The sequence below is a fragment of the Lepisosteus platostomus genome, chromosome 8, assembly GCF_059453375.1.
Source record: "Lepisosteus platostomus isolate fLepPlt1 chromosome 8, fLepPlt1.hap1, whole genome shotgun sequence".
NCBI classification, from domain to species: Eukaryota; Metazoa; Chordata; class Actinopteri; order Semionotiformes; family Lepisosteidae; genus Lepisosteus; species Lepisosteus platostomus.
Genome location: NC_142618.1, coordinates 25530535 through 25558165, shown reverse-complemented (window position 1 = coordinate 25558165; position 27631 = coordinate 25530535). Strand labels below are relative to the sequence as shown.

General features: G+C 39.2%; 1 protein-coding gene across 2 annotated transcripts in view; it reads left to right on the top strand.

Moving 5' to 3' along the window:
- Positions 1-2891: 2891 nt before the first annotated feature.
- The window catches only part of oxsr1b (oxidative stress responsive kinase 1b), a 141330-nt gene continuing 116590 nt past the window's right edge, over positions 2892-27631 (top strand). Inside the window, exons 1-2 of one of the 2 annotated variants that reach the window (XM_088642973.1) lie at positions 2892-3540; positions 21142-21254. In XM_088642973.1, coding sequence (XP_088499099.1) covers positions 3471-3540; positions 21142-21254 — 183 coding nt within the window. In that variant the 5' untranslated portion in view covers positions 2892-3470. The remainder of the gene's footprint in view (positions 3541-21141; positions 21255-27631) is intronic. The other variant, XM_088642974.1, reaches the window with a different exon arrangement.

The following is a 27631-nucleotide window of genomic DNA, read 5'->3' as shown; positions in this document are numbered from 1 at the left end:
GAAGATCAAACAAAACCGAAGAAAAACCCAAACTGTAGTTCTAACCTTGTTTTTCTTCTTTCAAACCTTTCAGTTTGAGAACCTGTACTTGTGCCTGCTATACAACGAGGATGGTCGTACTTCAAAAAGATAATGTAAAGTTTTTTTTTCAAATTCATCCCTAAAACTAATAATTGTAATTAAGCAGTGGCATATCACAGGGATCCATTTTAGACCATCTGTTCAGTTTTCAGATTAGAATGAGATATATAATGTGAAAAACTAGGACCCCTTAAGGTTTTATAAAATTACATAAGGTTTAATATATTTAGACATATTTGACCCTCACCTAGTCCTCACCAAATCCTAATAGCAAATAAAACGCACCTCAGCTGACAAATAGCACAAACAAATTCTACTTTGTCATTATTTATTTAAACAATGAAACAGCATTCAAAATGTTTGTGTGAAAATGTAAGTTCTACCACCGCAATAAAGAGGTGGAATAAAACATGTACGAATGATTAGTTGATCATAAGGATGCGATTTTGCCCATATAGAAAATCACACACATTCTCAGTTTAGTAGTAAGCACTCAGGTTAGTGGTAACACATTGTGCGCAGAACAAAATAAACCAGTGACAGTGTCTTAGAGAAAGAACTGTTGCTGCTTAACAGCCTGCGAAGGGTTACAATGCCATTTCCAAACACTGGGAAGTCCATCTTTCTAGAAAGATAATCCAGAAATTTAGAAAATTCAAGACTGATGCCAATCTACCCAGGAGTTGCTGCCCTGTCGAATTTTATTAAAGATCTGACCTACAGTATGATGCTCCCAAAAGTCTAAAAAGAACCCTAAGGTTTCATTCTACTGGCCTCTCTCGCTATGGTAAATGAGAGAGTTCATGAGTCCACCATTAGGACAAGACAGAATAACACTGGCTTACAGGGAAGGACCAAGAAAGTCAAGAGGAAACCCCTGCTCTCCAAGGAGAACACTGCCGCGTGGCCGAAGTTTGTGAAACAGCACCCGCCTGAATAACAAGACTTCTGGAACAAAGTGCTCAGGAAAGGTGAGTCAAAACTGGTTTAGTAGGTGGGTGAACACAGCGGCAGCAGTTAGGCAGAAGGCTGGGATTGTTTGAAGATTTTTGATTTTGAGAGCAAACTTTGGTTTCAAACAAAAGGAGGCCGGTCAGCCCATTTAGCTCATTTGGGAGTTAAGAACTGATTTATCCAAACATCTTATATAGCCATTCCTTGAAATAAAGATGGGAGTCAGCTACTTGTTCATATTTCTTGCAAATGATGAGACTCTGAACTGGTTACATTATTGACAGTCAAGATACATCATGGACTTGTAGATCAAAGCTGTGGAATGGTGTCTGATGTAAGGACCTCCCAGAGCTGTAAATTGTTACATTGTTGTTTGGTACTAGATATTAATAATATATTTGGAATCTATGTATTATGTTATACTATTGTGTAGTCCACATTCCTCCCACATGAGTCTGTAGATTTTATTCCCCAATCTCATAATGGACACAGACTTGATACATACTGTATGTGTACAACGAATGACAATTCACAAGACACCACAGTGCCCCACCCTCAGAAAACCCCCTTCCTCCATATTAATAGCAGTTAAACATCCCTGGAAGGCTAACTCCTTCTCTGGGAAAAGGTTGTCAAATTATCACATAAAAAACAGGGAAAATTACATGAATCCACTGAAAACATATTTAGCCTAGAACATTCTAAAATGTTCTGATAGAAAAAAGCTCCCAAGCATAAAGAAATGAAAACTAGTATACATTAGATTCAAACTTGTTTATACCAAACTGCTTTATACCATATGGTAATAATAATAATAATAATAATAATAATAATAATAATAATAATAATAATAATAATAATAATAATAGTTTGGCAATGGGTGGCACATTGACGCAGTGGGTGGCATTGTTGCCTCGCTATGCTTGGGCCCCTGGCTCACTTCCAGACCTTGGGTGCTATGAGTAGAGTTTATGTTTTACCCATGTTTGCGTGGGTTTCTTCTCATAGTCTAAAATGTAAACATACCTTTTAGGTTCATTGGCTTCTGGGAATCCGAAGCTGTGATTCTGTTTGTCTGTATTTGTGTGTCTGTTTGCCCTGTGATGGAGTGGTGTCTTGTTCAGGGGCTACCCAGCCTTGTGTCCAGTGCATGGTGGGATGGGTACCATCTCCCTTGCGACCCTACACTGGAAGAGGCAGTTAGAGAATGGATGGATGCTTGGGCAATTGTCATACATTAATATAAAATTCCGGTAAATTACTTATTCTGAGTATTTAAAGGAACAATCTATTCATTAAGGCGTATTCCTGTTAAATTACAGGTGACTCGCACATAACTTCGAGGAAAATTATTAATTCAGTCACATATAAATTCGCCTTGATTCCGCTTCATATAAGAAGCATTAAACATGTTTTGGCAAAACGCATTATGCCATACTTAATTGAACTTAATACTTTAATATTTAAATATTTCTGACAAGGAACTAAGCCTAATGTAAAATTCAAATTTTTAAAACAATTTAAAATCGTCCAAACACATGTATATTGTCTTCAAATGGGCCACACCTCCCTAAATTACGTACAGTATGGTGTACGGAGAACGAAGTAGCATGCACACGGCGCTGGCAAAGGTAGGATGATATTTGATTGCTGTGACTCAGTGATCACTCAACAACCGATGGCACTGCCGTCTTTCTAAATCACTGAATGAAGGAGGAAGTTTCAAAGCAAGGGGCGCACTCAGGATGTTTTGATTTGACTGACTGCAGCAGCGACCAATCAGCAAGGGTTCATTTTTAATTTTGCCCAATAGAAAACCACTATGTGCACAGACCAAAATAATACATTCGATTTCTTCGGGAGGATAGCTTCTACCATCAATGTTGTGGCTGGAAATAGCTCCTCATGGCCAGAGCATAGGTCGCAGATTGTTTAACGTTGGAAGTACCGGCTGTTAGAAACTAAAGGGTATAAAACGTACAGGGTGATTTGTTGTAATATTTTCATGCTAGGTATCCATCTGACAGCTTTCCTAGTTGAAAGGGTAGTAATAAGTTTGCATGCCTTGCGTTATTTGACATGAAGGAAAAATAATTCTGGACAATTTGGACCCTCCAAAAAAGCGATTCATTAACAATTGAACGAATTAGTGCTGCATTGTCATTCGCCTGTCATTTTGCCACACACAAGATGGCCGCCCTCCGGCTCTTCCTGTGAGCGCCGCCAGGAACGTGGTGGGCGGGGTGTGTGCAGCTAGTGGCAAAGTTTGGGAATGATAGTAGGACCTGTGAAAGATTGCAAGTGAGGGAAGTGGCGTTGCGGGTCTGCTTTGAAATTTGAACATTATTTTTTATTTCCAAGAATACTAAACATCACAGGCCTGAGGTTCGATACACTGTCTGCACAGCGCGGCCTTTTCAACAGCAGCTGTAGTCATGTCCGAGGACCTGAGCTCTCTACCTTGGTCCATCAACAAAGATGATTATGAGCTACAAGAGGTGATTGGTGAGTAAACCGTTAAAGCTAGTGCTGCCAGTGCCTTTCCTGCAATTATAGTGACGCGTCGAACAATTCATCTCTTTTGTTAACAGCTATTAGCAGCTCCCTAAGGAAACGATAATAGCGACTACCGATGGCTAACGTTGACAGACAGGGAAGGGCTGTATTTGCCGTGACTGTAACTAGGAAGTCTTTGCTGTATTGCAGTAAACAGTGCATCGCATTTGTGAGCTGCGTGGCCATTCATTGTGTTGCGTCGGAGAATGTGTTGAAGTTACACGCCTCCCCTCAGTGTGTTGCGGTGCGGCTCAGTTGCGCCCTCGCCGCCGCCGGCGGGGCTGAGCTGCGGGTCCAGCCGCAGGGTCGCGGGCTGTCACTGTGTCAAAGTGGGTGGTGCTCCGTGCAAACACGCCGCCGGAGCCCCAGGCCCCAGGCTCGACTATACATCGCCCGGGCGGCTGGAGTTGGTCGACTTCTCCTTGTCTTGTGACATTTCTATGTGAAAGGACATTATCGACGGAACTACGGGCATACACACCGAGACTGAACACGTTAAGACATAACCCCTCACGCATACTCGTCTGTCGCCTCTGTAGTTTTACGCTGTATTTTTGTGTCCTCGGCTTGTATCTTTTAAGATTGCGAAGATTTATTTTTAACCTGAGATAATTGTCATTGCTCATTTCTTCTTTTCGAAGTTGTGTCTGGCTTCCCAGTAAATGCGTCGATGGACAAATTATTTTTCGGCGGACAAGGATAGTTAAACAAGTTAAACAGTACTGCAACTTTTCCGCCTAGTATTTTAACACCAGTGTCATTTTCTATCCCTGAGTACTAACCTCGAGTGAGGGAGGATATTGTAAATGAAACATCAAGTGTATATTATAACATGTTGACAACTGTAGTTGGAATGTCAAGCTTTTTACTTCATAAACTGATCCTAACATTTAATTTGTACTCCCGTCTTTCAAATGCTGTTCATCCACTCACTACGATATGAAACCTCTCGTTTTCGTCTAATCGGAGATTTAGGGGGTATTCTTCTGGCATAATTGTGATTTTCATTAGAAAATGTCAAAGTGGTAATGCAGAAATTGAGCAACATGGCTTTTATGCAGTAGGTATTTCAATTGGCGATGTTTAATTAAAATTCATGCTTTTATTCAAAGCGGCTTCATTTGTGTCTACGTATACGTTTTGCTAAAGCAAGCTGCTTTTTGAAAGGTACAAAAACAATGCCACGCCTGCGATTTGAACCCACAACCTGCCAGTTAGGTGCACAGAATCAAGTTAAAATACCGGTCTAAATACGCATTCGGAGATCGCCGACTACAGATGTGTTTTCACTGTTTTCCCAACGTGCGCCTTGGATAGTGTTTGGGGTCTCCACCTCCTTTTCGGTTGACGGTGTTGTAGGCGACAGCTCATCTCCACACCCTTTTTTTGTATAGCACCATTACAAGGACGTTTGGTGTTAACCTGCAGGTTCGCTTACTGTACCTGCAAGTTCACATGGGGCATAGGGCACTAATGCATTTAACTACATTTTTGAGTTTTTTAAAACTTTTTCTTTGTTTTGAACTGGTTACTCCTTGCTTTTAAACAGCACATCTCAATGTTATGCTGTTCAGTCGTTCTGCTCTGTCACTGACAGTGTCTTGCAGTTCTTGAACCTTTACTGATTTTTCTTAAACGTACAGGCCCTGAACAAACCTGGCCCTTTGTAAAGAAGGGTGTTTTGTATTCTGTCCACTTCACCTCCAATGATATGATAAAAGGCTACAATTGTTTTGTTGAAACTGATCTTTGAGATTTGAATACCAAAATTGTGGCTGAAGCTTAAATAAAAAATGGGGTGCAAACAGAAGCTGAGAGAGAATTATTTAGCCCAATGGATGTTATGTTCAAAAGAATATGTAATTTATCTTGTAGATTTAGTGTTTGCAGTCTGTTTTCTTTGTTACATTCCCCTAACTTCCCCATTTTTCTCATTATATCATTCTATCAGCCTTCCTGTAGGTTAGTAGGTCTGCCAGTCTGTGGACGTCTTCTGATGCCCTTTTTGTCTTGCTTACCGTACCATCTCGGTCATGAACCCGATGAGCATATCTTGTCAAGAAATAAAATAAAGGAAATAGTTGTATCCCGATATTAAACTTTTTTGTTGATAAGAGACACCGTGCAAGAATATCTTGCACATGCTTCAAGTGCAGTGCCAAGAACACAGCAATATGTTTGAGTTCTGAATGGAGTACTGCTATTGTGACCTTCAGAAATGTACTTCATTCCTATTGCTTCACTACAATGCCCAGCTATATAAATGGGTACAAACAGGATTTTGGCTAAAAAGTAAGGCAAGTTATTAATGTTATTAAAAAAAATACTTTTAAAGTTTCTCTGTTGTAGTCTAAACAGTGATGTATGCTGTTCTCTGCTTTATTGTGGGTGTGCATTATCTAAAGAATGCACATATCCTCTAACAGTACAGTATAAGCTATATTATTGGTCAGATGGAAAATTATTCAAATATTTGTACGGTAAAAGTAGAATAGAGTATGTGGAAATTAACATTGACACATTTTTATGCTGCAAAGGAACAAGTAATTGGTTTATTCCATCTTTTTTTAGCATGGAATAAACCTATTACTTGTTCCTTTGCAGCTTACGCATGCTGACGCAGCTACTCACCTGAATTACATTTTTATTTTGGCAGTCTTGGCCAAAGACGATCTATTCATAGGTGTTTCTGACAAAAATAGGAGCTATCAAAGCGGCTAAAATAAGGAAACTACTGAATTGTCAGTTGGTAAATTACAAGAAATTTCTGAGTAAATGTGTGAGGTCACCTTGACCTTTGACCCAATATGGCTGACAAACTAAGATCTTCCGAAAGTGCTGGTTTTCAGTATATTGATAGCGTTGATCAATTTAATGAACATATCTTATTTGTTAGTCTGTGATGAGGTAACCTGTTTTGTAATAATTCATGTAAAAATAAGTGACGGCTAACCACTAGTTAAGTATATGTTTAATCTCATTTATAGCAAGTTTACTTTTTTAAATTTTAGATGAGCAAACTTCAGTGGTGAAACCAGTTAATTTCAAATTTACCAAGCTGGTGATTTCTTGCATTAAATAATGGATACCTTCACAATATCTAACAAATCTGTTTCCTTTAAAGGGCCATGTCAAAACAGGTTATTTGGAAAAAAATGTCATCTAACCTCAAGCATTGCGATAACACGGTTATGGTCCAATGATTGCAGATACGCTGTTTGTAATGTAAACTAAGTGGTGGTGTTTTAGTATTTCTGGCAGTTATTTCCATAATTTTGAAAACCGAAAACAAAATAACTATGCTTTTATAAAAAAAACTTGGTGAAGCCATTCCTGTGCTAGGAGGTAAAAAGCAGGAGCCATATTATTTATTTTTTTTACAAATTATAAAGAATCCATAATACTTAAATACTGTCATAACACAAAAACTCAGGTGACAGGTAATGAAGAATTCCCCCACCTTTTCAATTTTCTGAATGTTTGACTGTATCCAAGGAGCCATGAGGCACAGTTTTTGTTCCGTAAAGTAATTCACATCACTCTCTTTTGTATCTGTGAATACCTGTACAATTCATAGAAGGAATCTATGAATATCCCTAAACTTTGGACTGCAGTGTTTGCTTTTATGACTGAAGGATTGTATTCACCAGGGTAATCACTCTGGGAATCGCTCAGGAAGATCTGACTGGCCGTCGAAAGACTACAAGGCAGTGTGTTCCTTCTCTGTTCATTAAAAAGCTCTGCTTTATTCATCACTCCTGCTGAAACTGGTTTGGATTTATTTGTGACATTTCTTAGTAAATCTATGACTCGTATTTTGGTTTCTGTGGTTCTGTCTTAGTGGAATAGAAAGGGAAGCCAGAGGGAGCATTAGATGATTTATATTTAATTGGAACTTTAATAACTAAAGAAAGCGATGTGTGCGGTATAGTGCACCATTGAGAGATGGAGATAGAATCCTAGTGTTGATATGTGGCAGTATTCTTTATCGTATTAAGATGTCATATGAAACTTAATTTTCAGCATTTATGTAGGTTGGAAGCTTCAAATAAAATACCACAAAAGCAAATGATCTTTAGTGGTAAGACTTCCCTGTGAACTTCAGAGATTAGCTTCTTAAACACAAATTACTCCATTAGAAGGGGCTAGCACTATAGAAATACCTTGTTGTCCCTGATAAGAATGAAGCAGGCATCTGTTGACAGTGTACTGTATGTCCATCACTCAGCTCTTTCTGGGATTCTCAGGGAAACCAGGCTGATGTGAAGACTGACCTTGCTTCTTCTGACCTTCTCTTCTCTTACTTGAACTGGTGGGAGGTCAATTATTTTTTTTACTTTCACCAACACAGGTGTGTATATACATAATCTAATGAAAATCAATATAAAATGACCTGATTGTTTTCCCCCCCACTTTGTAGTTGCTGGATTGTATTTGATTTTTGTTTGCAGTACCAGGACACTTTTAATTTCCCTATGTGGATGGTTCTGTTCAGGAATCTAGGATTAATTAATAGCAGTCCTTCCCAGGAGTTGAAAATAGTAAGGAAAACCTGAACAGTTCATCCTGAGAGCAAGTCTAGAGTCTTGGTGATTAAAATACCATAGTGTTTCATGTTGCTGTGTGGAGGGTAGTGAGTTGGCCTTCTGGAAGGATCTAGATGTCACTGGAACAGAATTAAGGAGCAACAAAAGCCTTTATCTCACTGTAACACTGTATCTCTGTGTTTTGCTGCTCTGCACATTTCATGCATCACTTTAGTATTTCAAATACCTAAAATAACCATTGTTTTGGCAACTTGTCAGTTTATGGTTGTGATTTTACAGTGGTTTTTGTTTTCCATAGAGTATTTTGCTTTTTACAAAATTCTGTGGTCTGATTGCAATTTTGGATTATTTATATTTATTCTGTTGTGAGCTGTGTGTAAAAGTGCAGCATCACCACTGAACGTCACCAGTTAGACCAAAATAAAAACGTTTATCATTACTTTTCCTTTAATGTTCATCATTTTGAATTGCTTTCCCTTCTTTTCAACATAATCCTCCTTCAAAACCAGCCACACCTTAAATGGTTAAAATAATGCTTGATGGGTTTATTTAATTAGATTATCTTTTTTCTCTGTGAATGTACCTCTTGAATGTGGACAGGTAGAAGACCCTTTAGATGAGCATCGTAAGAACGCAAGAAGGGTTGTAATCAAGAGGTGGTCATTCTGCCCATTTAGACATTTTTATTTGCCAGTAGTTAGTGGGGATCTCACCCATATCATTTTCAACAACATGCTGTAGCTATTAAAGCCAACCACAGTCCTTTGTGTAAAGCTGTACCTCTTGTTGTTGGATTTTTTTATTTTAAAATTGCCACTTTTTTTTTTTGTTATCCCCACCTGATTTGGAATCGCCCCGTGGTGTGGTTTTCTCGGCCTGTGTCTTAGAATCCCGTAACTGCGCACACGGGAGAGAGAGGACCTGTTGCAAGGCTCCTCTGATCCCACAGGTAATGCTGCCCCTTACTGGGCTGGAGGTTCAGCCCCGACTGGAGGACAGGCGTGTCTCTCGCTGAGACTGCCTTGTGCCTGCAAGGCCCCGGAGAGTCGCAGCGATCGCGGAGAGTCAAGAGAGCACTGGCCAACTGATTGCCTTCTCAATTGTGCGCCGCCACTTGGGGAAACCTGGTCGCACCCAGCTGGTGACATGATCCAGGCTCGAACCTGTAATCGCTGTAATCTCCTGCAGTCAGGCGAGTGCCTGTACCTGTTGAGCCACTTGACCCCACTAACAGTAACAGTAACTTGCCGCTGTAGCAGTGGTCATTTGGAGGAGGTAAAGACCAGTTAAAGTTTTATCCTTCTTGAAAACAGTATTCATTCCCTCTGAACTCTTGTAATTGTTGTAATTTCTCTCTGAAGGCTTATGCTCATTTTGAGTGCCATTTTAAATAGATTTGGCTTTTTGAATTTCCGTTTGTCAGCATTAAGTCAGTTTAATTTTACTGTGTGCCTGTTATGTTCCTTAATTTGAATCTTACTGCAGTGGGAATATTTTCTCTGTCCTGAGGAAGTGTTTTTGGATAATGCAATGAAACACACATTTCGATGTTTTCTTTTCTCATTTCCTTTGCTGTTGTGATCTTGGTTATTTCAGAAGTGTATCCTTTTTTTTTTTTTTTTTTTAGATCAACAAGAAACACAAAAGTAAGTTTTATTTCTGTAGGGTTTGTTGTCTGCCAGAACAGCTAAAACCAAATGTGTTGATTGTCTTGGCAGCAGCGCTGGGAGCACTTGCATTTGGTAGCCTAGCCAGATCTGCATCTTCTTACACAGCAATGTTGCAAACTATGCTTTTGAGGTTAAAACAATCAATATTAAAATCCTTTTAATCCCATTTACAGTTCAGTGACTGATCAAAGAGATTTATCATTGAGATGGGCTATGACATATTTGATGCTTATCAGGGTCTCAGTTTTCATCTTTCAGGTCTCAAAGGTATTGAACTGTATGAATGAACTGTACACCTAAATAGCATCTTGCTTTAGAAACAAGTGATCTTTGTTCCAGTACTAATTCATTGTGTTTGTCATACAAAATCGAAAGAAATCCCTTGGGCTTCTCAGCTTTCAGAAAATCATGAATAAATTCCTTAGTTTGATTCTCTGTACCAGACTGTGAAGATGGTTATCTCTTGCATGAAGAACCTGAGGAAAATGTACTTTGTAAAGCACAGATTAAAAGGTGAGATTTGAACATGTATTTTATTCACTGTTGTTCTTGAGGGATGTTGGTGTGAAGTTGCAGCTGTTTTTTTTAATTTCCTAGATGGAATAAATTACAGTAACTGTAGAATGTTAAGCAGATATCATTGCAGTATACACCTTAATAAAACACAGTTGACAGAACGATTTCCATGACTAAACTTGACTTCAAAGCAAATATACTTTTGTTGGTGACCCCCATGACTGTCTGATGTATTCTAGCCTCTGACAGTGAGGAGTGTGTAACTACTGCCATGGGTGCGTACGCATTCAGGTCAGTTCTGCGTTAAGATAAAGGGAGTGTTCAGTAGCAAATATGCTGGTGTAAGGGAACTGATTTCTGCAGGAAACTGAAGCACTTAATTAAAATAATTCTGTACTAAAGACCTTTGTTAAAATAATCCCTATGTTTGTGAAAGGAATGTTGTAAAGGAATTTGTTAGGTCAATTAAATCACTTTTCACAACATCATTTACATTATGTACAATATATTTCAGACATCCAAAATAAAGAGCTTGTATATTTATGCTAAAAAAGGTACAGGGACAATTTCCGTTGACTGCGTTGATTCAGCAATTGTTAAAATGTAATATAATGTATGGTGTGTTGTAATAGTGACGGGTTCGAAAGGGTACTGCCTGAACACCGGCAGAGCGCTCCTTATCCTGAGCCTTATGTGCGGTACCTGCGCATTCCCAGGCGCCACAGAGTAGGGTGTGCAGTGGGAGGTGTACTCCCCTGTCACAGTGTGTATATATATATTTTCATATAATAGCATGTTTTTGAGCTGGAAAAAAACATAATTCGTGATTTGTTAGTCTGTGAAATGGGGGGTTAACTGTATTGGTGGCCAGATCACGGTGCCCATTTTCTAGAATTTAAAGGACATCGTCTGGATTCCAGAACTGCTGTTCATGGGTTCCTTTGCTTCACAACTGTCTCAGTGTTGTTGGCTGAAGCTCTGCCGTTTCTTAACACAAATGTTTGTGTGTGCACAAGTTGAGATCATGCCAGCTTTTGCGAAGGCAAGTTCAACCTGTTTAATGTCCACACTAGAAGCCATTACTGACCCTGAGTTGTTGCTGTCCATTTAAAGATCTGAGGCTGAGGTTTGTGTTTAGTAGTTTTCAGATGATGAAAGTGTGAAAGAAATCACCTAAGGTTGAGTATTGCATGAATTCTATGTTTTTGGCATAGACAGCTGGAAGGAGAAGTTGCCCAGATGTGTTACCATTAAAACCTTCTGTGCTGCAGTGTGATGAAGAAGCCTTATAACTATAAACTGTTTTAGAACTTTGTTCAGTGAGCTTGTTGTCCACAACAGTACAAGCAAACAGTGAAATGAATACTCTCTCACTGGCATGAGAGACATGATATCCCTTTCCTTGGCCACATCAATCCACAAGTCTCAATCCTGTTGAAAACTGGTCAGACCGGACGAACATGGATTCAGTCCTGCACACCACTGTAACTTGCCACAAGCTTCCAGCTGAGGCTCTGAATGTTTCAAAGCTCTGTGGGATTAATGATTAGTGTCTATTTTATAAGTGTTTGGTTCAGGAGGTTCCTCTTTCACAAAGAACATGTGGAGGTGACTTTGCAAAAGCAAAAGGTGCTCTGTCTACCTTTTGCAAATGTAGATACAGTAAATTCCCCCTTTATAACATAATTGGTAAGCGTGTTGAATTATTTTACACTACGTTTATGAATTGGGTGAAAACGTTATACTGACATGAAAGTTACCTTTTGATACTTGTACACATTTCAACTCATTTCAAGAATTTATCTTTGCACAATAGCTATGGGTTTTAATTCCATGTAATCCTGTAGAAGAATTTCCTTTTTTTCATGTTGTTGTGTCCAGTGTATGATTTGTCTGTTTGTGTTCTGATAAGAATAAAATTGTGTTTCATATAATCGGTTAGAATGCTATCTTTTGCATAAAATCCTTTTAATGGGGAACTAAATTTGCTTATGACCATTGAAAGGAGGTGTTTATATGATATTGATAGGCATTACACAACAGGTGTTCAGATGACCTTCACATAACAGGTGAAGGTCCATAGAATTTTGACACAAATTTAATAAGAAACTAAACCTACAGAGCAAGATGTGGGGAAGTTCTTTACAGATCTGTACTTTCAGTTTATGTACTGTAAATCATGTCACCTTTCCTCTGTATCATTTTTAATGAGATGGCGAGGTGCTTGTTTGTTTTTGGGTTTAGAACTACTTTAGAAAAATAAAGGACCTCTGTTAAATTTATTCTGTTGTGGCTTAACGAGGATTTGCTTATTCACTCATGCACTGGCTCATCTAGTGAGCTCATGTCAATAAGGCCTCTTTAAAGCTGTTAGCCCTACATCACTGGTGCCACTGGGCAGGTCAGCTAGGGTATTGACCATCTCCAAGAATGTCTTTTTTTTTATAGGCCGCGGAGCAGTTTGTCTGGGTGTTCTCTGCTTCTCCTGTCCCTGACCTCCGAGACCAACTTCTGTGCTCAGAGCTTGTTATCCCCTGCCACTTCTTTCCCAGTGGCAGAAGACAGTCTTGAGGGAGGCCAGACACTGTCGAAAGGCATTACTCCAGCTGTGACATAATTTTTCAGAGCCTCTATTAATAGTTGACATGTTGTCTTATGTGTCAAATGCACTAACATACAGATGAAGAAAAGTAATTTGCACATCTAATTAAGATATAAAATAAATTGGAGAGCAAAGCTTAAGGTGATTTTTCGATTTTTTCTTTCTGTGCTTTGTACTTATCCCTTTATCGTTCTCATGCCTTTTTTCCCTAATAAGGAATTTTTAATACAGTAAAAAATTAAAGTGCTTTGAAGAGTGAATAGAGTTAGTACTGTACCTTTATGTTTTGTAGATTTCAGAAGGTGTCTTTGATTTATTTTACTTTCTGGAGCTTGTCTTATAACTTTCCATGCCAGTTAAGTAAAGTATCAAGTATTTTAGTTATTAGAATGCTAGTACAGTACATTTTCAGCACAAACTTGTAGCACCAGGCAATTCTTAAGTTAAAGACTGAATCCTGTCTGGCATCAGTTAGTTTTTCTGTTTCAGAAAAAAACATGAATAGACCCTAACTCTGGACTGAACAATTGTCCTTACCTGTGCAGAAAGTGGGAATGATGAGAACTAAACACGAGGCACTTGATTTTGCTGACGCACATACTGAGCATTCAAGGCTTAATTATTTTGTACTGGGTTCTTCTTTTTTCCTATGTTTTGTGTTTTTTTTGTGAATTTGGGAGTGTGGTTATTGTAATTTAGACGTGACATTTGTGTTTCTTGCTGTTCTTTTTTTTACATCCTAAATAATAGGCTAATCAGTGGCATTTTTGAAAAGCATATACAAGAAATGTAAAAAAAAGGTTCCCTGAATCTCTGGAACTAGTATGATTTTAGTAAGGTGTATAAACAGAGACATAGGGACATGAATGCAAACATAGTAAATACTTAAGGAGATGACTGCACACAGTACTGTATCAAAAGGACCTTTTGCAGATTAATGGGGTTTATTAATAGAGTTATGTCTCCAAGCCCAAGTGTCAAGCATAGGGTTGGGGGCATCATGCTATGGAGATGCTTGTCATCAGAAGGGACAGGGAAGCTTCTTAGGATTATGGTGCAAAGTGCCAGCAAATCATAGTCACCAAAGAATCTAAAACTGTGTTGAAAATTCACTCAGGACAATGACCTGAAGCACAAGACTGAAGCCACACTCAAGTGGTTCTTCTTTGCATGTTTTAGTTGTTCAGCCTCCTTCACATATAACCGTGTTCAGTTTAATCTTGAATAAAAGTTAAGTTGTGAATAAAAGTTAAAGTGAAATGCATACATTACCTGTAATTGATCTATGATATTGATTGGGGGGGGAAATGACTTTTTCAAGGCCAGGAAATAAAAAAAAAAAACAGACAAACTACTGCATTGCAGTAGTTAGGCTGTCTAAGACTGAAGGTCTATTAAATGTTACAAAAACAAGACCACACTGCAGGAACTCCAAAATCCATCCAGCTATTTTCTAACCGCTTCTTCCAGTTCAGGGGACCTGCATGGGATGGGCGCAAGGCAGAAGGTAGGATACACCCTGGATGGGAGTCCGTCACAGTGTTGGCAAACAAACACAGACTCTCACAAAGCACACACTCACACCTATGGCCAGTAAGCCTACCAGCATGTCTTCAGATTGGGGGAGGACAGCGGAGCACCCAGAGGAAACCCACATTAACACAAAGAGATCATACGAACTCCCCATAGATAGCATCCCAGGTCTGGAAATGAACCCAGAGCTCCAGCACTGCGCCACCATGCTCCAATATCATTCCAGTAAAAATGAGCATGTTTTGTGCTGAATTTCAGAGAATATTTCTTATTCTGAATATGTATGTTGAATTCTGGGTGGACTGATTCAATGCCGGGTTCCGTAAATCACATTACGGTAAATTGCACATTACCTGCCGAGATATTTTTTTGCCCCGTTAGATGTACTACACCACAACTACAGCATCATTGTGGTTATTACTGACGACATACTCATAACAGGAGAGAAAGACGGCCTGATTATTGTCCTTGCGTCTGTGAATCTCTGATCCTCTGAGATCTTGCAAGAAACGGCTGAAGTAGATAAATCAATTGGACTTGTATTGACAACATTTAAGTCAGTTCCAGTCTTTCTAAAGCTGCATTATTTTCTGCTTTGAAGCTTGGTTTCCCACCAGTGCTCCCTGTAGAGTTACAGATAATTAGCACCTAGGACATGAATATGATTTGCATATTAATTCATTTTATTATTTTAACTTGTATTGTGCAATAACTTTTCTTAACCGGCAGCTTGCTTACTGCTCTTTGGCGGGGGGGGGAAACAGATAATATAATAATTTTCCAGTCTTTAACAAAAACAGGTTTTGGAACAGTTGTAATGGAACAAAGCAGCCTCTGGAACATTTTTCCCCAATACAGGTACCAGGTTATGGGAATAGAAAGTGTCGATCAGTTTATTTTGTTCACGCTATTGTTTGTACTGATGGTAGCAGCTTAATGTTTTCATTGTGGTTTTTGATTCTTGGCCTATAATTAAACCCCTGATTTAATCTTACATGTGATTATACTTTTACAAAAGATCCAGGCTATCTTGGGTGGACTTGAACAGCACGTGGTCTTTGGTCTGGTTTAAATGACTTCGTTGATCCGCCTGTCTTTCGTGAAAGATGCTTGTTTCTCTTGGAGACGCCTTCTGTTTTCAGCCTTTGGAGAAAGGAAAAAGGTGCTGTCAAGAATTGGATTTGGAATTTGCAATTATACTGCGGTTTAAAGTTAAGATATAATTAGGGCCTGTTTCCCTTCACTGGACTGCCAGAGCACTGGAGGAGAACTCTTGTTTGAAAATCACCTTAGTGTGAATCCCTGCATCGATTTTAAACTGACACTTGGCAGATTTGACCATAAGAATGGTCATCATATCATATGCTTTGTGTTTATCCATTACTGATGTTCCTTGTTTAAAAACAGGTTGGTTATACAAGCTCTACCTTTTTTACATCCATACTGAGAATTATTTCCATATACAGTAGATGATCCTTTAGTTCTTACGATAGTTTCCATTACTTACAGTACATGTAATAGAAGTCTGAATTATTGGTGTAAAAATCGTCTCAAATGATTTTTGAAAGTGCATTTACTTTATTACTGATAGTAATATATTCTTTCAAGATGTTTGGGAAAGGTCATCTCAGAATTTACATTGGACATCTGACCCTCGCATTCATGTGCCATGAATATGTGTGCATGCTTTCCTCGTTAGTTCCAGTTCCTTTTATATAAAATATGTGTGTATTATAGCTAGGGCATCTGGTTTTTGATATTTATTTTTGATGATGTGATGCCACTTTAGAATTACTATGAGCTAATTTGGCTTATTAAGATTCAAGTTAAAATTAAACAAGATTGGTTGTTCTTCATTTGATCTTCTGATTTGTTTTCCTTTTGTTTGTTATTGGAACTCAGTGGAGAGGTGATACTGGTCACTTATTTTCAGATCTTTCTCATGTTTCATTCCTGTAATAACCTAATTTATCCACTAGTGTGACTTTGTCCTTTTATTTTTTGCCATGTGTTGTACAGGAAGTCTTCTGAGAATTTATTTAATCATTAATTATCCATGTACTTCTTTCTAAAACACAAATTTGTAGCATTTTAATGGTTTGTAAAAATATCCACAATGCAGCTTTGTGTCCTCATTTAAGCTTAGTGGTTGCGTAAAATGCAGTAATTAGTTTAAAGGGAGGAATGTTAAACACAGAAAAGCAGAAGGTCTAATTAAAATATCCTCTAGTGGCTTTAGTGACTTTTACATTTTTGAACAACCTTTCGAGTTTTTAGTATTAACTCGATGCCTGTATTTCACAATGCAAAAGTAAGGTGTTTTGTCTTCGCTCAAGATGAGCTGCAGAATGGTTTGCATTACAGTATAGAATATGCTTAAAATGTCAGTTATTCCCAGTTATTTGTTTGTATAAAATGTTAACTTAATTAAAAAATATTTGAATGGCAGACCTTTTTGTTAAAAATGGCATTGTTTTCTATGTATGTACTCATACATTTTAATTTATACATTCGTTTTTATTTTGATACTGAATTTAAACATTCACTTTGCAAATCTAAACGTTCTCTTAGTGGGGAAAAAATACTACTATAAAAATAAAAGTAAAATTACTTATCTGTTGCAGTAATAATACTTTTCAACATCTTAGAAATGACAGACACAATTCTGTAACTGTACAGCATTATTAATAAATTGTGCTCAGTTTGCCCCATCAAAGGAAAACAATAATGTTTGTTTTTATGTAAGCAAAAGTCAGGAAGAAGATTAAATCAGAATCAAAGATTCAATCAAATGAGAAGTTTAAGACCAAAAATGACAGCACTATATCTTTAGCTGTTGGTAAAATGTGCACTGTCAGGTAATAGATTCGAGTCTGAGTTTGGGTTAGATTCTCTGGAGGGACGAAAAAAAGATTCAGATCCACGATTAAAGATAATATGAGATATAATGAAAGGTTAATCCTTAAAGCATTTCCTTTCGGTCTCCAGCCAAACAGATTAACACGCTACACTGCACTACTTACAGTGTTACAGTTGACATTATACTTCACTGTAATTATCCTTACAGGACATTATGGACTGATTCCATCTGCAATCTGCTTCAACTCTGTGGTCAGTAGAAATTATTAGTGCATTAGAGTGCAACATTACTGAAACGGATCTGAGAGGGATGAAAACGTCCGCTATCTTGAGAGATTGGGTGTGATCGGGAATTGTGGGTTAACCCAGGCCTGCTTTTGATTACTTAGCTGCTTTGGAAGAAAAAGTGTATTTTTCAGTTAATTTAAAATTAAATGCTGCTTACTGATATGATTAAGTGTGACAATTGGCTTCATAAACAGGCACAATGCCTTTAAACATCTGCCTTAACTGTAAGTGTTATTTTTGGATTGACGTTTGCAGTATAGTATGCAGTGTCTAGAATGTTTTGTTGTCAGAAGTTTACTTTGTGACATTAATAATTTTTTTGAACCTGTAAGATTTGGGTCGCTCAGAATATTGCCAGTCTTTGGTTATTTCTATTTTTGCTGTGTTTAGTGGAAATGGTGTTTCTGTACTGGTAAACTGCCTATTATTGGTTATGATTATTCATGGTCTTTTCCCCTTTTGCTGTCCTTGTATCCTGACTTACACTGGTACACAGACTAGACTATTAGTTTGTTTCTGGTTCTATAGCTGTTTTATGGAATTAGGTTTTTTTTTAAAGAAAATAACAAAAAACATTAAGGATGATAGAGAAAAGTCATGTTTTATCGATTAATAGTAAGAAAATGTTAATTGACATGGCTGTTTCATAGCAATATCATGTCAATTAAGGGTAGTAAAAGATAAAACAGAGGAAATGGATAAACTCAGATAATGGTGCAGCGTAGTGGCCTGAAAACAGAATCTTCTTTGAGTATAAGAGGCATCTTCCTTCTTGGAAGAGGTAAAGGTTCATTCCACGCTTAAAGGTAAAGAAAAGAACCAACACTTTTTGGCTGTGGAGCCTTCCTCAGGTGTGAGGGAGAGAGAAAAAGTAACAAATCAATAAGTCCTGCTGTAAGAGAACAAAAGACAGAGTCATAAGGAGATGCTGGGACCAGGGGGTACAGGGGCATGTAGCAGGGGAGAATGAGAATCTTCCCTTTTGGTCTTTTCATTCAAGCACTCTGCAGCAGCATGCTTCGCGCAGGAATCCTGACCCGCTTCTCCCTCCACTGCCCACAGAGAGAGGATCTGAGGGCAGGCTCTGAACCCCCGCAGTCAGACAGCCTCCCTGTCTGCGTGTGTCAGCTTCGATCACGGCCCGCAGCAGCACACAGCTCACAGCTCACAGGCTGAGGATCTGCCTTTCCTCTCTCTCTTTTGCACAGGCAGTCATGGAGCAGCAAATCAGCGTATCACTATTGTACGGCAGAAATGCCAGCCTAGCTGAGCCACTGAAATGTTACCTCAAAGAGCTGTGAGCCAGCTGATGTAGCTGTTCTTCTGCAGTGAAGTATCTTCTCATGGCAAAGCTCACCTCCTGTTAAATGTTACTTACTAAACCTAAGTACTCTGTGAGATTAGATTTTTTTTTTTAGCCCTGCAGAATAATTGTCTTCCTGCCTCACTGATCTGAAACAGTTCAGTTCCAGAGGGGTTTTGGTTACCCAGAGAGAGGTTCAGGAAGGTCACAGACAAACAGCAAGTTAGTGACTGCAGTCAGTGCCTGACTCGAGCTCTGTTCTGGCCGTTTGCCCTGACCACTGGGGCCACATGGCCTCTGTGTGTCTGTGTGTCTGCTGAGCTTCAGGGGTTTTTCTCAGGGGAGTTTGGGGAAACTCTGTTGTCCTATAATGCAGCCCTGTCTTCAGCATTTTTCCTCCCTTGTCACACCTCTTGCCCACATTTGTTTTCTTTCTAAATGTTCTTTTAAGAAAAAAAAACAAGCCTAAATATAAAGATGTTTTTAAAAAGCTTGTGAAAGCAGTGTACTGTTGGAATACAAAATGTGCCTTTTTTTCTAACACATGGGTAATAATAGTTCCCTGAAATCTTTTGGCTCCAATTGACAACAGTACTCCACAGACCTGTATTCCTGGCTGTCTGCTGCTGTGTTACCATGTGACCTGTAAGTACACACTGGGTCTTCCTGTGATGGCATCAAAACAAAGTAGAATTTGGCCTTTGGGGGGAAAAAAACAACTTATAATAAATGGAATAAGTCTGTTAAGAAGTAATTCTGAGACCCTTTTGTTACTTGTAATACGATTAGTAGTTTAGCATCTATTCTTTGCTCATACCTTAAGCTGAGAGTGCATTGTCTAAATAGTGGTTAGTGAGAAAAGAAAAGCAGGTGGACACCATGCCACCATGTATAATGAAAAGAGCAGGCGCAGAATTCTTTAGTGCAAAAAAACAGGGGGTACCTGATGGGGGGGGGGGAACAAAAGGTGAGGTGCAACAGACATTTATTTTGCGGTCTTGCCGATTTATTATAATAGATCGGATCTTTGCAGTTGTATAGCCCTTTCAATCTCAAAGCATCCCAGAGTGCCATGCATATAGGAATGGTGTATGAAGAACTATCCCGCTTATGAATAGTGCTATGGGATCTTTAAGGAACACGTCATCAGACCTTAAGTTAGGTCTCATGTGAAGGGTGGCGCCTGTCGCCATGGTGTGGCATTAGCAAGTCATTTCTTGTCCAGACACAAGTGTCATCTACCAACACCACCATTTACTGCTGCAATTTGATTTTAGTTAGATGTCTGCCATCCCAGTATAAAGCCAGAATTAGCCTTGCTTAGCTTCTGAGATCTGATGATGGGTAAAAAATAGTACTTCAGCACTGTAGCTTTTAATGTTTTTTTTAAAGATTTTTTTTTAAGCCTTGCACTTTCTTCACATCCAAAGCAATTCTGAAATGAGCATAATGTTTACAAATGTGTGGGTGGGCTGCCATTTGGCTCATCAAGCTGGTTTGACTTTTGCCAGCTGATTAAAATGATAATCTCATGTGAGTGTTTCTCGAAAGAAGCCAGGGTATCAGCTTCAATAACATGGCTGGGTAGCTTGCTTCAGACTCCCACAACCCTTTGTGTCATGAAGCGCCTCCTGTGCTAAGTTTTAAATGCCCTCCCCTGTAGTGTGCTTCCTCTCTTTCAGGGTATTTCTGTGCTTTGCCTTTAGTGATGAGAGAAAATTTCCAGATTCCAGCAAATCCAGTTACTGTATGTTAAAGTCTGCGTTGGGATGTTGGTGAACAATTTATAAATGTAAAAAGGGGTTTAGTATCAGTGCTGACGTGATTGTGCTGTTCAATATTGTAGAAAAAAGCTTTTAAGTATTTTTCTTAAATCCATGCATTTAAGTTTAAGTGAATGTATCATTTAGCTGCAGCAAAATTCGCTTCCAAATCACTGAGTTGTCAGGGATGGAATAACCCTTTATTGAAATGGCATAGTTCTCCAGGTTATGTTATTTGTATTTTTTACCTTTCAGCAACAAAGTTTTTTTTGTGCTTTTTCCTTTTCAGCTGATTGCTACTGCAGACGTTCCGTTCTCCCTTTATCAGGACTGTCGTGGAGATGCGGAAAATGGTGCCGACAGACAGTGTCTCTGTGCAGTCTTGCAATCCCTGCTGATCACTCTGCGTTTATTGATGGGACACGGAGAGGAGTGCGGCAGCCTCACCGCTCTCTTGCGTGTGTTACAGGGAGCGGAGCCACGGCGGTGGTGCAGGCAGCTTACTGCGTGCCCAGGAAGGAGAAGGTGGCCATCAAGCGGATCAACCTGGAGAAATGCCAGACCAGCATGGACGAGCTCCTGGTAATGTACTGTCTTAAATAAACAAGCACACTGGCTCAACACACTTACAAATACAATATGTACAGTTTAAGTAGACTTAAGATTTAAAGTAAACGCCACAGTCGGTTACCAGTGAGTGGTTAGAATTTGCGAAAGATGTCCAATAGACATGTTTCTCTTCTTCTGCTTAAAAACAAATGGTTGAAACATTTAACAGTGTAAAAAGTACTCTATTATTTTATATATAAAAACTGTATTCAGAACAACCCTTGTTTTCAAGTTTTAGGATGTTTTTTTTAAATTTAGCTTCTGCTTTTTACCAAGATTTTCCAAAATCAGACGGGTATCTTTCTTTTCTTTTGTGAAAAAACACCTTTGTGAAATCAGTGGTTTCTGAGTGATTAACTCTAAATGTGTAAGCAGAAGACCATGAATCATCCCCATGTGAGCGGTTTGCATTTGAATGGTTTAATAAAATTAGTTGATATTTCTGCTTGGGTATAGAGCTTTTGGAAATGTTTTGTAATAGTGTGTATTACCGTAATTAGAATTTTAAGTATTTCACATTTACATGAATCTCACTACGTATATCATGGGTGAGAGACATCAATAAACGTCTTCCAGAGTTGTTTGTATGCTATCTGAAACTAGGTAGTGCATGATGGGTAATGTGAGATAGGCTGACTTGGAAAGGTGCGCAATCAGATTTATCCTGCTATAAATTAAAGAGAAATGTAGAATGCTACCTAGTTCAGTAGCTTTATTTTTTTAGATCTCTGATTTCTGGACAGCTGGTTGATTAACTAGAAGGCTTGCCAAGGTTGTCTTGAGCTGTGTTAGTATATGGAAACCTGTTTTGTAATCGGTAACCCAATCTTGATGGTGATCTGTCAAACTGTATCGGAGATACTGAGCATAAAGCTGCTGGAAAATTGATTCGTTTGGGGTTGTCAAGTCCAATACTTTACCATAACTAGTTGCATTGAATTTGGTTTGGTGAGCTCATACAATTAGAAGACATGTAATACAAATATACAACATAAAGCCAAGATTGTGCTGATCAAGGGGACATGGTGTTTGCTCTTTGTGCTCTGTGGATTTGTTTACCAAGTTTATGTATGTTTAAGTACAAAAGACAGAGTTTATTGCAGTGTGCTTTATCAAACTGTGTGCAGAGGTTCCTAGTGTAGCCTTAGAACCTGAATTTTGTTTATCCTGAGAGAACACTGGAATTATGAAATTAGCAACAGCAGCTGTCCTGATGTTGTGATGGTGCATCTGTCCTTTATCTGTAGCTATGTATTCACTCATCTGGGAAATTACCTAACTCTGGACTGAATGGTTGTCCTCACCTATGCAGGAAGTGGGAGTGATAACGACGAGCATGAGGTACTTGCTGGGACATGTTCTGAGAACTCAAAACTCAGTCAAAATTTGGATCTGTCAAGGATGTGGAGCCGTTACCACTCAGGTGGAAATCAGCCCAGCTGAACAACTTAAATGTGGTAACATTCTTGTTCTGTAAAACACTGCCTCTGGGAGAGAATAAACTTGTGTTCATTGTTGTATATTTGCTTTATTTGCTATGTAGCATCTTTTTTTGTACTTAGTTGTCATCCGTGTGTGCTTGAGGAGATGCTTCATCCTGCTGATCATTCCAGAAGGAAAAGCTTTAATACTTTCCAAAACAATTTGACAGCAAAATGCAGTAAGGAATTAGTTTAGCATCATGACATGAAGCAAATTGCCATAACATCACTGAGACAGTGTGCCCTGAAGCCTGTGTAACGCTTCCAAATTTATTTCCTGATCTTCACCATTGAAAATTCCTTCAGAGGTCTTGGCATATAATTTTTTGTGTTACCTTAATTCCAAAACTATGTATGCGCAAGATAGTGCTGCTATTGAACATCCTTGTACAGCTCCACTTAATGTCTGAAGATCTCCTGCTGTTCAGTTATTTTAATGAATGCAATCTGCTTTTTTCATCTAGCCTTAGTGTCAATCACTTTGGTCTGGCTGTATTGCAGAGTAATTCTGATTAATAAGTATGCCTGAAAAGAGAGAGAGCACAAATGAAGTTAATTGCTTCAGTGCAGTGAAAATGGTAATGATTCTGCACCCCGGAATGTTTAATGATTTTAAACAGCCTAAATAGTATTTCATTAATTACGCAAGGATTTAATTTAGAAAATAATTTAAATTGTATGTGGTGTGGTTTCTATTTGCAATATAAAAACTCTTACTGTATGTTAATAGTGGGCAGACTCTTTTAGCCACAAATAGTCTTTAATGCTGGTGTGAGGATTTGGGTTGATATTAAGGCTTTATGATAGTTTGGTTTAGGGTAGTACTTAGAAATGTGTGTATGTACAGGTAAGCACTTACTGGAGAGTCTATTCAGCAAGTAAACAAATTAAAACTGTGCAGTCATGTAACAGCAGTACTTAAGGCGTTCCTTGGATCTTCCTAGCACTGCTAGAAAACTTGTTAGCAGTTCACCTCCCACAACAAATTAGATGAGCATTTTAGCCTTCAGAAATGTCCAGTTTAACTCATCTTGTGTTAGGTTGTTATTCATAATATTGTAATCCATTCCAGGACTGTATGTGTTAGTATGGCCCTCACTTGTTCAGTTGCTACAAAACTCTATGATACATTTGTCTGATACATACAGTAAGTGATTTGCTTATGCATTCCTTTAATTCAATTCCCTCATATTTTTTAGCTGCTCATTCTTAAAAATATTTGTCAAGATTTGAGTGTTCGGACTTTATTGAAACAATATAGCTGTAAAACTCAAAATTACAGCTCTTCTATGAAATTTATTGTAAAAGTTATAGAGAATCCTTAGCCAAAATAGCTACTGTGCCATTCATCATCTTAGGTCAGTCAAGCAACTTTGTCTTCATGATCCAAGGTTGCAACACTGACACATTGACTTGAGCACAGCATTTTCTGTGAACTGACCCATGCATAAATGTCTTAATTGAAGGATACTGCACAATTGCAAAGCCAAACCCTAAACCTAAAACACCTCAAGCTATTTTTAGCTCTGTAACTTTCAAAATATTTTTTTAATCGAATGTCTGGGCATTTTTCAGAAATGAGTAACCGTTTTATCACATCTTGGAGTGTGGGAAATTTAGAACTCAAGGAATCTAGACCCACAGATATATAGAATGAAACAGAATGTTAAAGACTTCCTTCTCCCAATAAAGGTGCTTTTTTACATATTTTTTCATGTTGTATAAACAGCATGACACATTCTTATAGGGAATGTGAATTTATTAATAATTTCATTAACAGCGCTTTTTCAATATCTTTGTAACCTTCATGATTCCTTGAACTTGAACTTGAACTTTATTGCCATATGTAACCGGTACTGGTACAATGGAATTCTTACTTACAGAAAGTCTCTCGATTATAAAACAAGTGTAAAAAACAAAACAAAGTGCAAACAGTGCATCAAGACAATGTACAAACAAACAATAGACAATGTGCAAGTAAACATGCAGACAGTTTGACTGTAAACAATACAGACGTGTAAACAATGACTGGAGACGTACAATTAATAAATTACAATGAGGTAGATGGTGATGGTGTAGGTGTGGTCCGAGGGGGATGGCTAAATGTGTTCGCCAGTCTCACTGCTTGTGGATAGAAGCTATTGAAGAATCTAGTGGTAAGTGTCCGTATGCTCTTATATCTCTTGCCTGAGGGCAGTGGGGTGAAGAGCTCATGCCCGGGGTGGTGACTGTCCTCTGTGATGGCCAGAATTCTACCACGGCAGCGGTCCTCATAGAGCTGTTTAATCTCGGTGAGACCGCAGCCGATGATCTTCTGGGCCATATTGACCATTCTCTGCAGTGCCTTTCTTTCTCGCGAAGAGGTGTTGCCATACCACACGGTGATCCCGTTGGTGAGGACGCTCTCGATAGTGCAGCGGTAGAAGTTCACCAACACATGTGTTGGCATCCCCCATCGCTTGAGGCACCTCAAGAAATAAAGGCGCTGCTGAGCCTTCTTCATGATAGAGTCAGTGTTCACAGTCCAGGTTAGATCTTTAGAGATGTGAATTCCCAAAAACCTAAAGCTGGTGACTGTTTCCACTTCCGTTCCATCAATACTGAGTGGGCTGTGAGTGTGTGGCCTGTGTCTCCGAAAGTCCACTATTAGCTCTTTCGTTTTCTTTATGTTCAAGTCCAGGTTATTGCTATGACACCACCTAAGCAGCTGTACAACTTCATCCCTGTAAGTGGACTCGTCATCATCACTGATCAGTCCTATTATAGTGGTGTCATCGGCAAACTTAATGATGCGGTTATTGCTGTGTCTTGCTGTGCAGTCGTGAGTAAATAGGGAGTACAACCTTGGACTCAGACAGCAGCCTTGTGGGGTTCCAGTGCTCAGGGTGAGTGGTGTTGATGTTTTATTGCCTATCCGCACCACCTGTGGTCTCTCGATAAGAAAGTCCAGCAGCCAGTTGCAGACAGAGTTGCACAGACCTAATCCCCTGAGCTTTGTCACCAGTTGACAGGGTATGATGGAATTAAATGCTGAACTGTAGTCCACAAACAGCACTCTCACATACGAGTTCTTAGTGTCCAGGTGTTCCAAGGCTGTATGCAGAGCCAGGGAGACAGCATCATCCACTGATCTGTTGTTCTGGTAGGCGAACTGCAGGGGGTCCAGGGACTCTGTGATGGAGGAGTTGATGTGTGACAACACCAGCTTCTCCAGGCATTTCATCACCACAGATGTTAATGCTACTGGGCGGTAATCATTCAGGCATGTCACTTTTGTCTTTTTGGGGGTTGGAACAATAGTGGTTTTTTTAAAGCAGGTGGGGACCATGGACTGTGACAGGGAGGAGTTAAAGATGTCTGTAAACACTGTGGTCAGCTGGGCTGCACATGTCCTCAGGACGCGAGGTGGTATCCCATCAGGCCCTGCAGCCTTACGGATTTTCACCCTGCTCAGAGTCTTCTGCACGTCCTGCTCTGAGAGTTTCAGAACAAACTCGCCCTGCACGCTTGGGGTCTTCTCGGCAGTGCCCGTGTTCAGAGCATCAAAGCGGGCATAGAAGTGGTTCAGCTCGTCAGGCAGGGATGTGTTGTTCGTGTCAATCTCCTGGCTGCAGCCCTTGTAGCCTGTGATTGACTGTAATCCCTGCCACAGCCTCCGGGTGTCAGCGCACTGCATTTCAAGCCGCACTCTAGCTCCGTTTGGCGCGTTTTATGGCTTCTTCTAATGCATACCGTGATTTCTTGTACAGCTCTTTGTCCCCCGATTTGAACGCGGTGGATCTATCTTTTATTTTATTGCGAATGTCGTGGTTGAACCACGGTTTCTGATTGGGAAATGACCTAATTTTCATTTCTGGTACACAAACGTCGGTGCAGTATTTAATATAGCTGGTGACCGCGTCCGTATACTCATTTAAATCTGTGTCGGGAGCTCTGAATGCGTCCCAGTCTGTACTATCAAAGCAGTCTATTAACTTGCTTTCCGCCTCCTCAGACCAACAACGCACTGACCTGTTCGCAATGGGGGAGGTCTTCAGCTTCTGTTTGTACTCAGGAAGCAACAGGAGAGCGATGTGGTCCGACTTACCGAAACTCGGTTTGGGAAGCGCTTTGTATGCCCCTTTTATTGTTGTGTAGCAGTGGTCTAAAATATTGCCTCCTCTTGTCGGTACAGTGACATGCTGAATGTATTTTTGCAGAACTTTCCTCAGATTGCAGTGGTTGAAGTCCCCAACTACAATTGAGACGGCTTCTGGGTGGGAGTTTTCGTGCTTGTTGATAATGTCGTGGAGTCCTTGTTAGGTTTAAAGGAGTTTAAAGTGCATTGGTTAGTGATGTATGCAGGTACCAACATGGATAGTGTGATTTAGGTTTGATGCTATTTTGGTGGAACGGTTATGCTTTTCCAGACTGTGCTGGACAGCAGTGCTGACATTGGGCAATGTGGCTTCTACTGTAGGGGAGCACAGTACACCTTTGTAGAGTTTATTAACAGAATTATTTTGCTGAACTGCTCGAATGTCAGGGAAAATGACATGCCATGTAAGCAATTGTAAGTCTCTTCAGTTATTACATTACTCCTATGGCACACAAACTTGTCATGTCACACTTTTTTCTTATTGTCTCCATTACAGATATTTAGTAAAACAATGTTTTCTTGTTATTTTTATCTGTAACAATTTCACAGATGAATTGAGGAGTTCATTTTCTAGTAGCATAATCACATTTTTTAATTGTTAGAATAGGCTAAGTGTAATTCTCGGTTTATTTTCCCTGTGTTATTTGCAATGCAAACAATTTGGGCAAGACTCTTGGGCAAGTCTCTTAATACTTTTTGAGAGCACATCCCTAGAAAAATTTAAAGGAGAT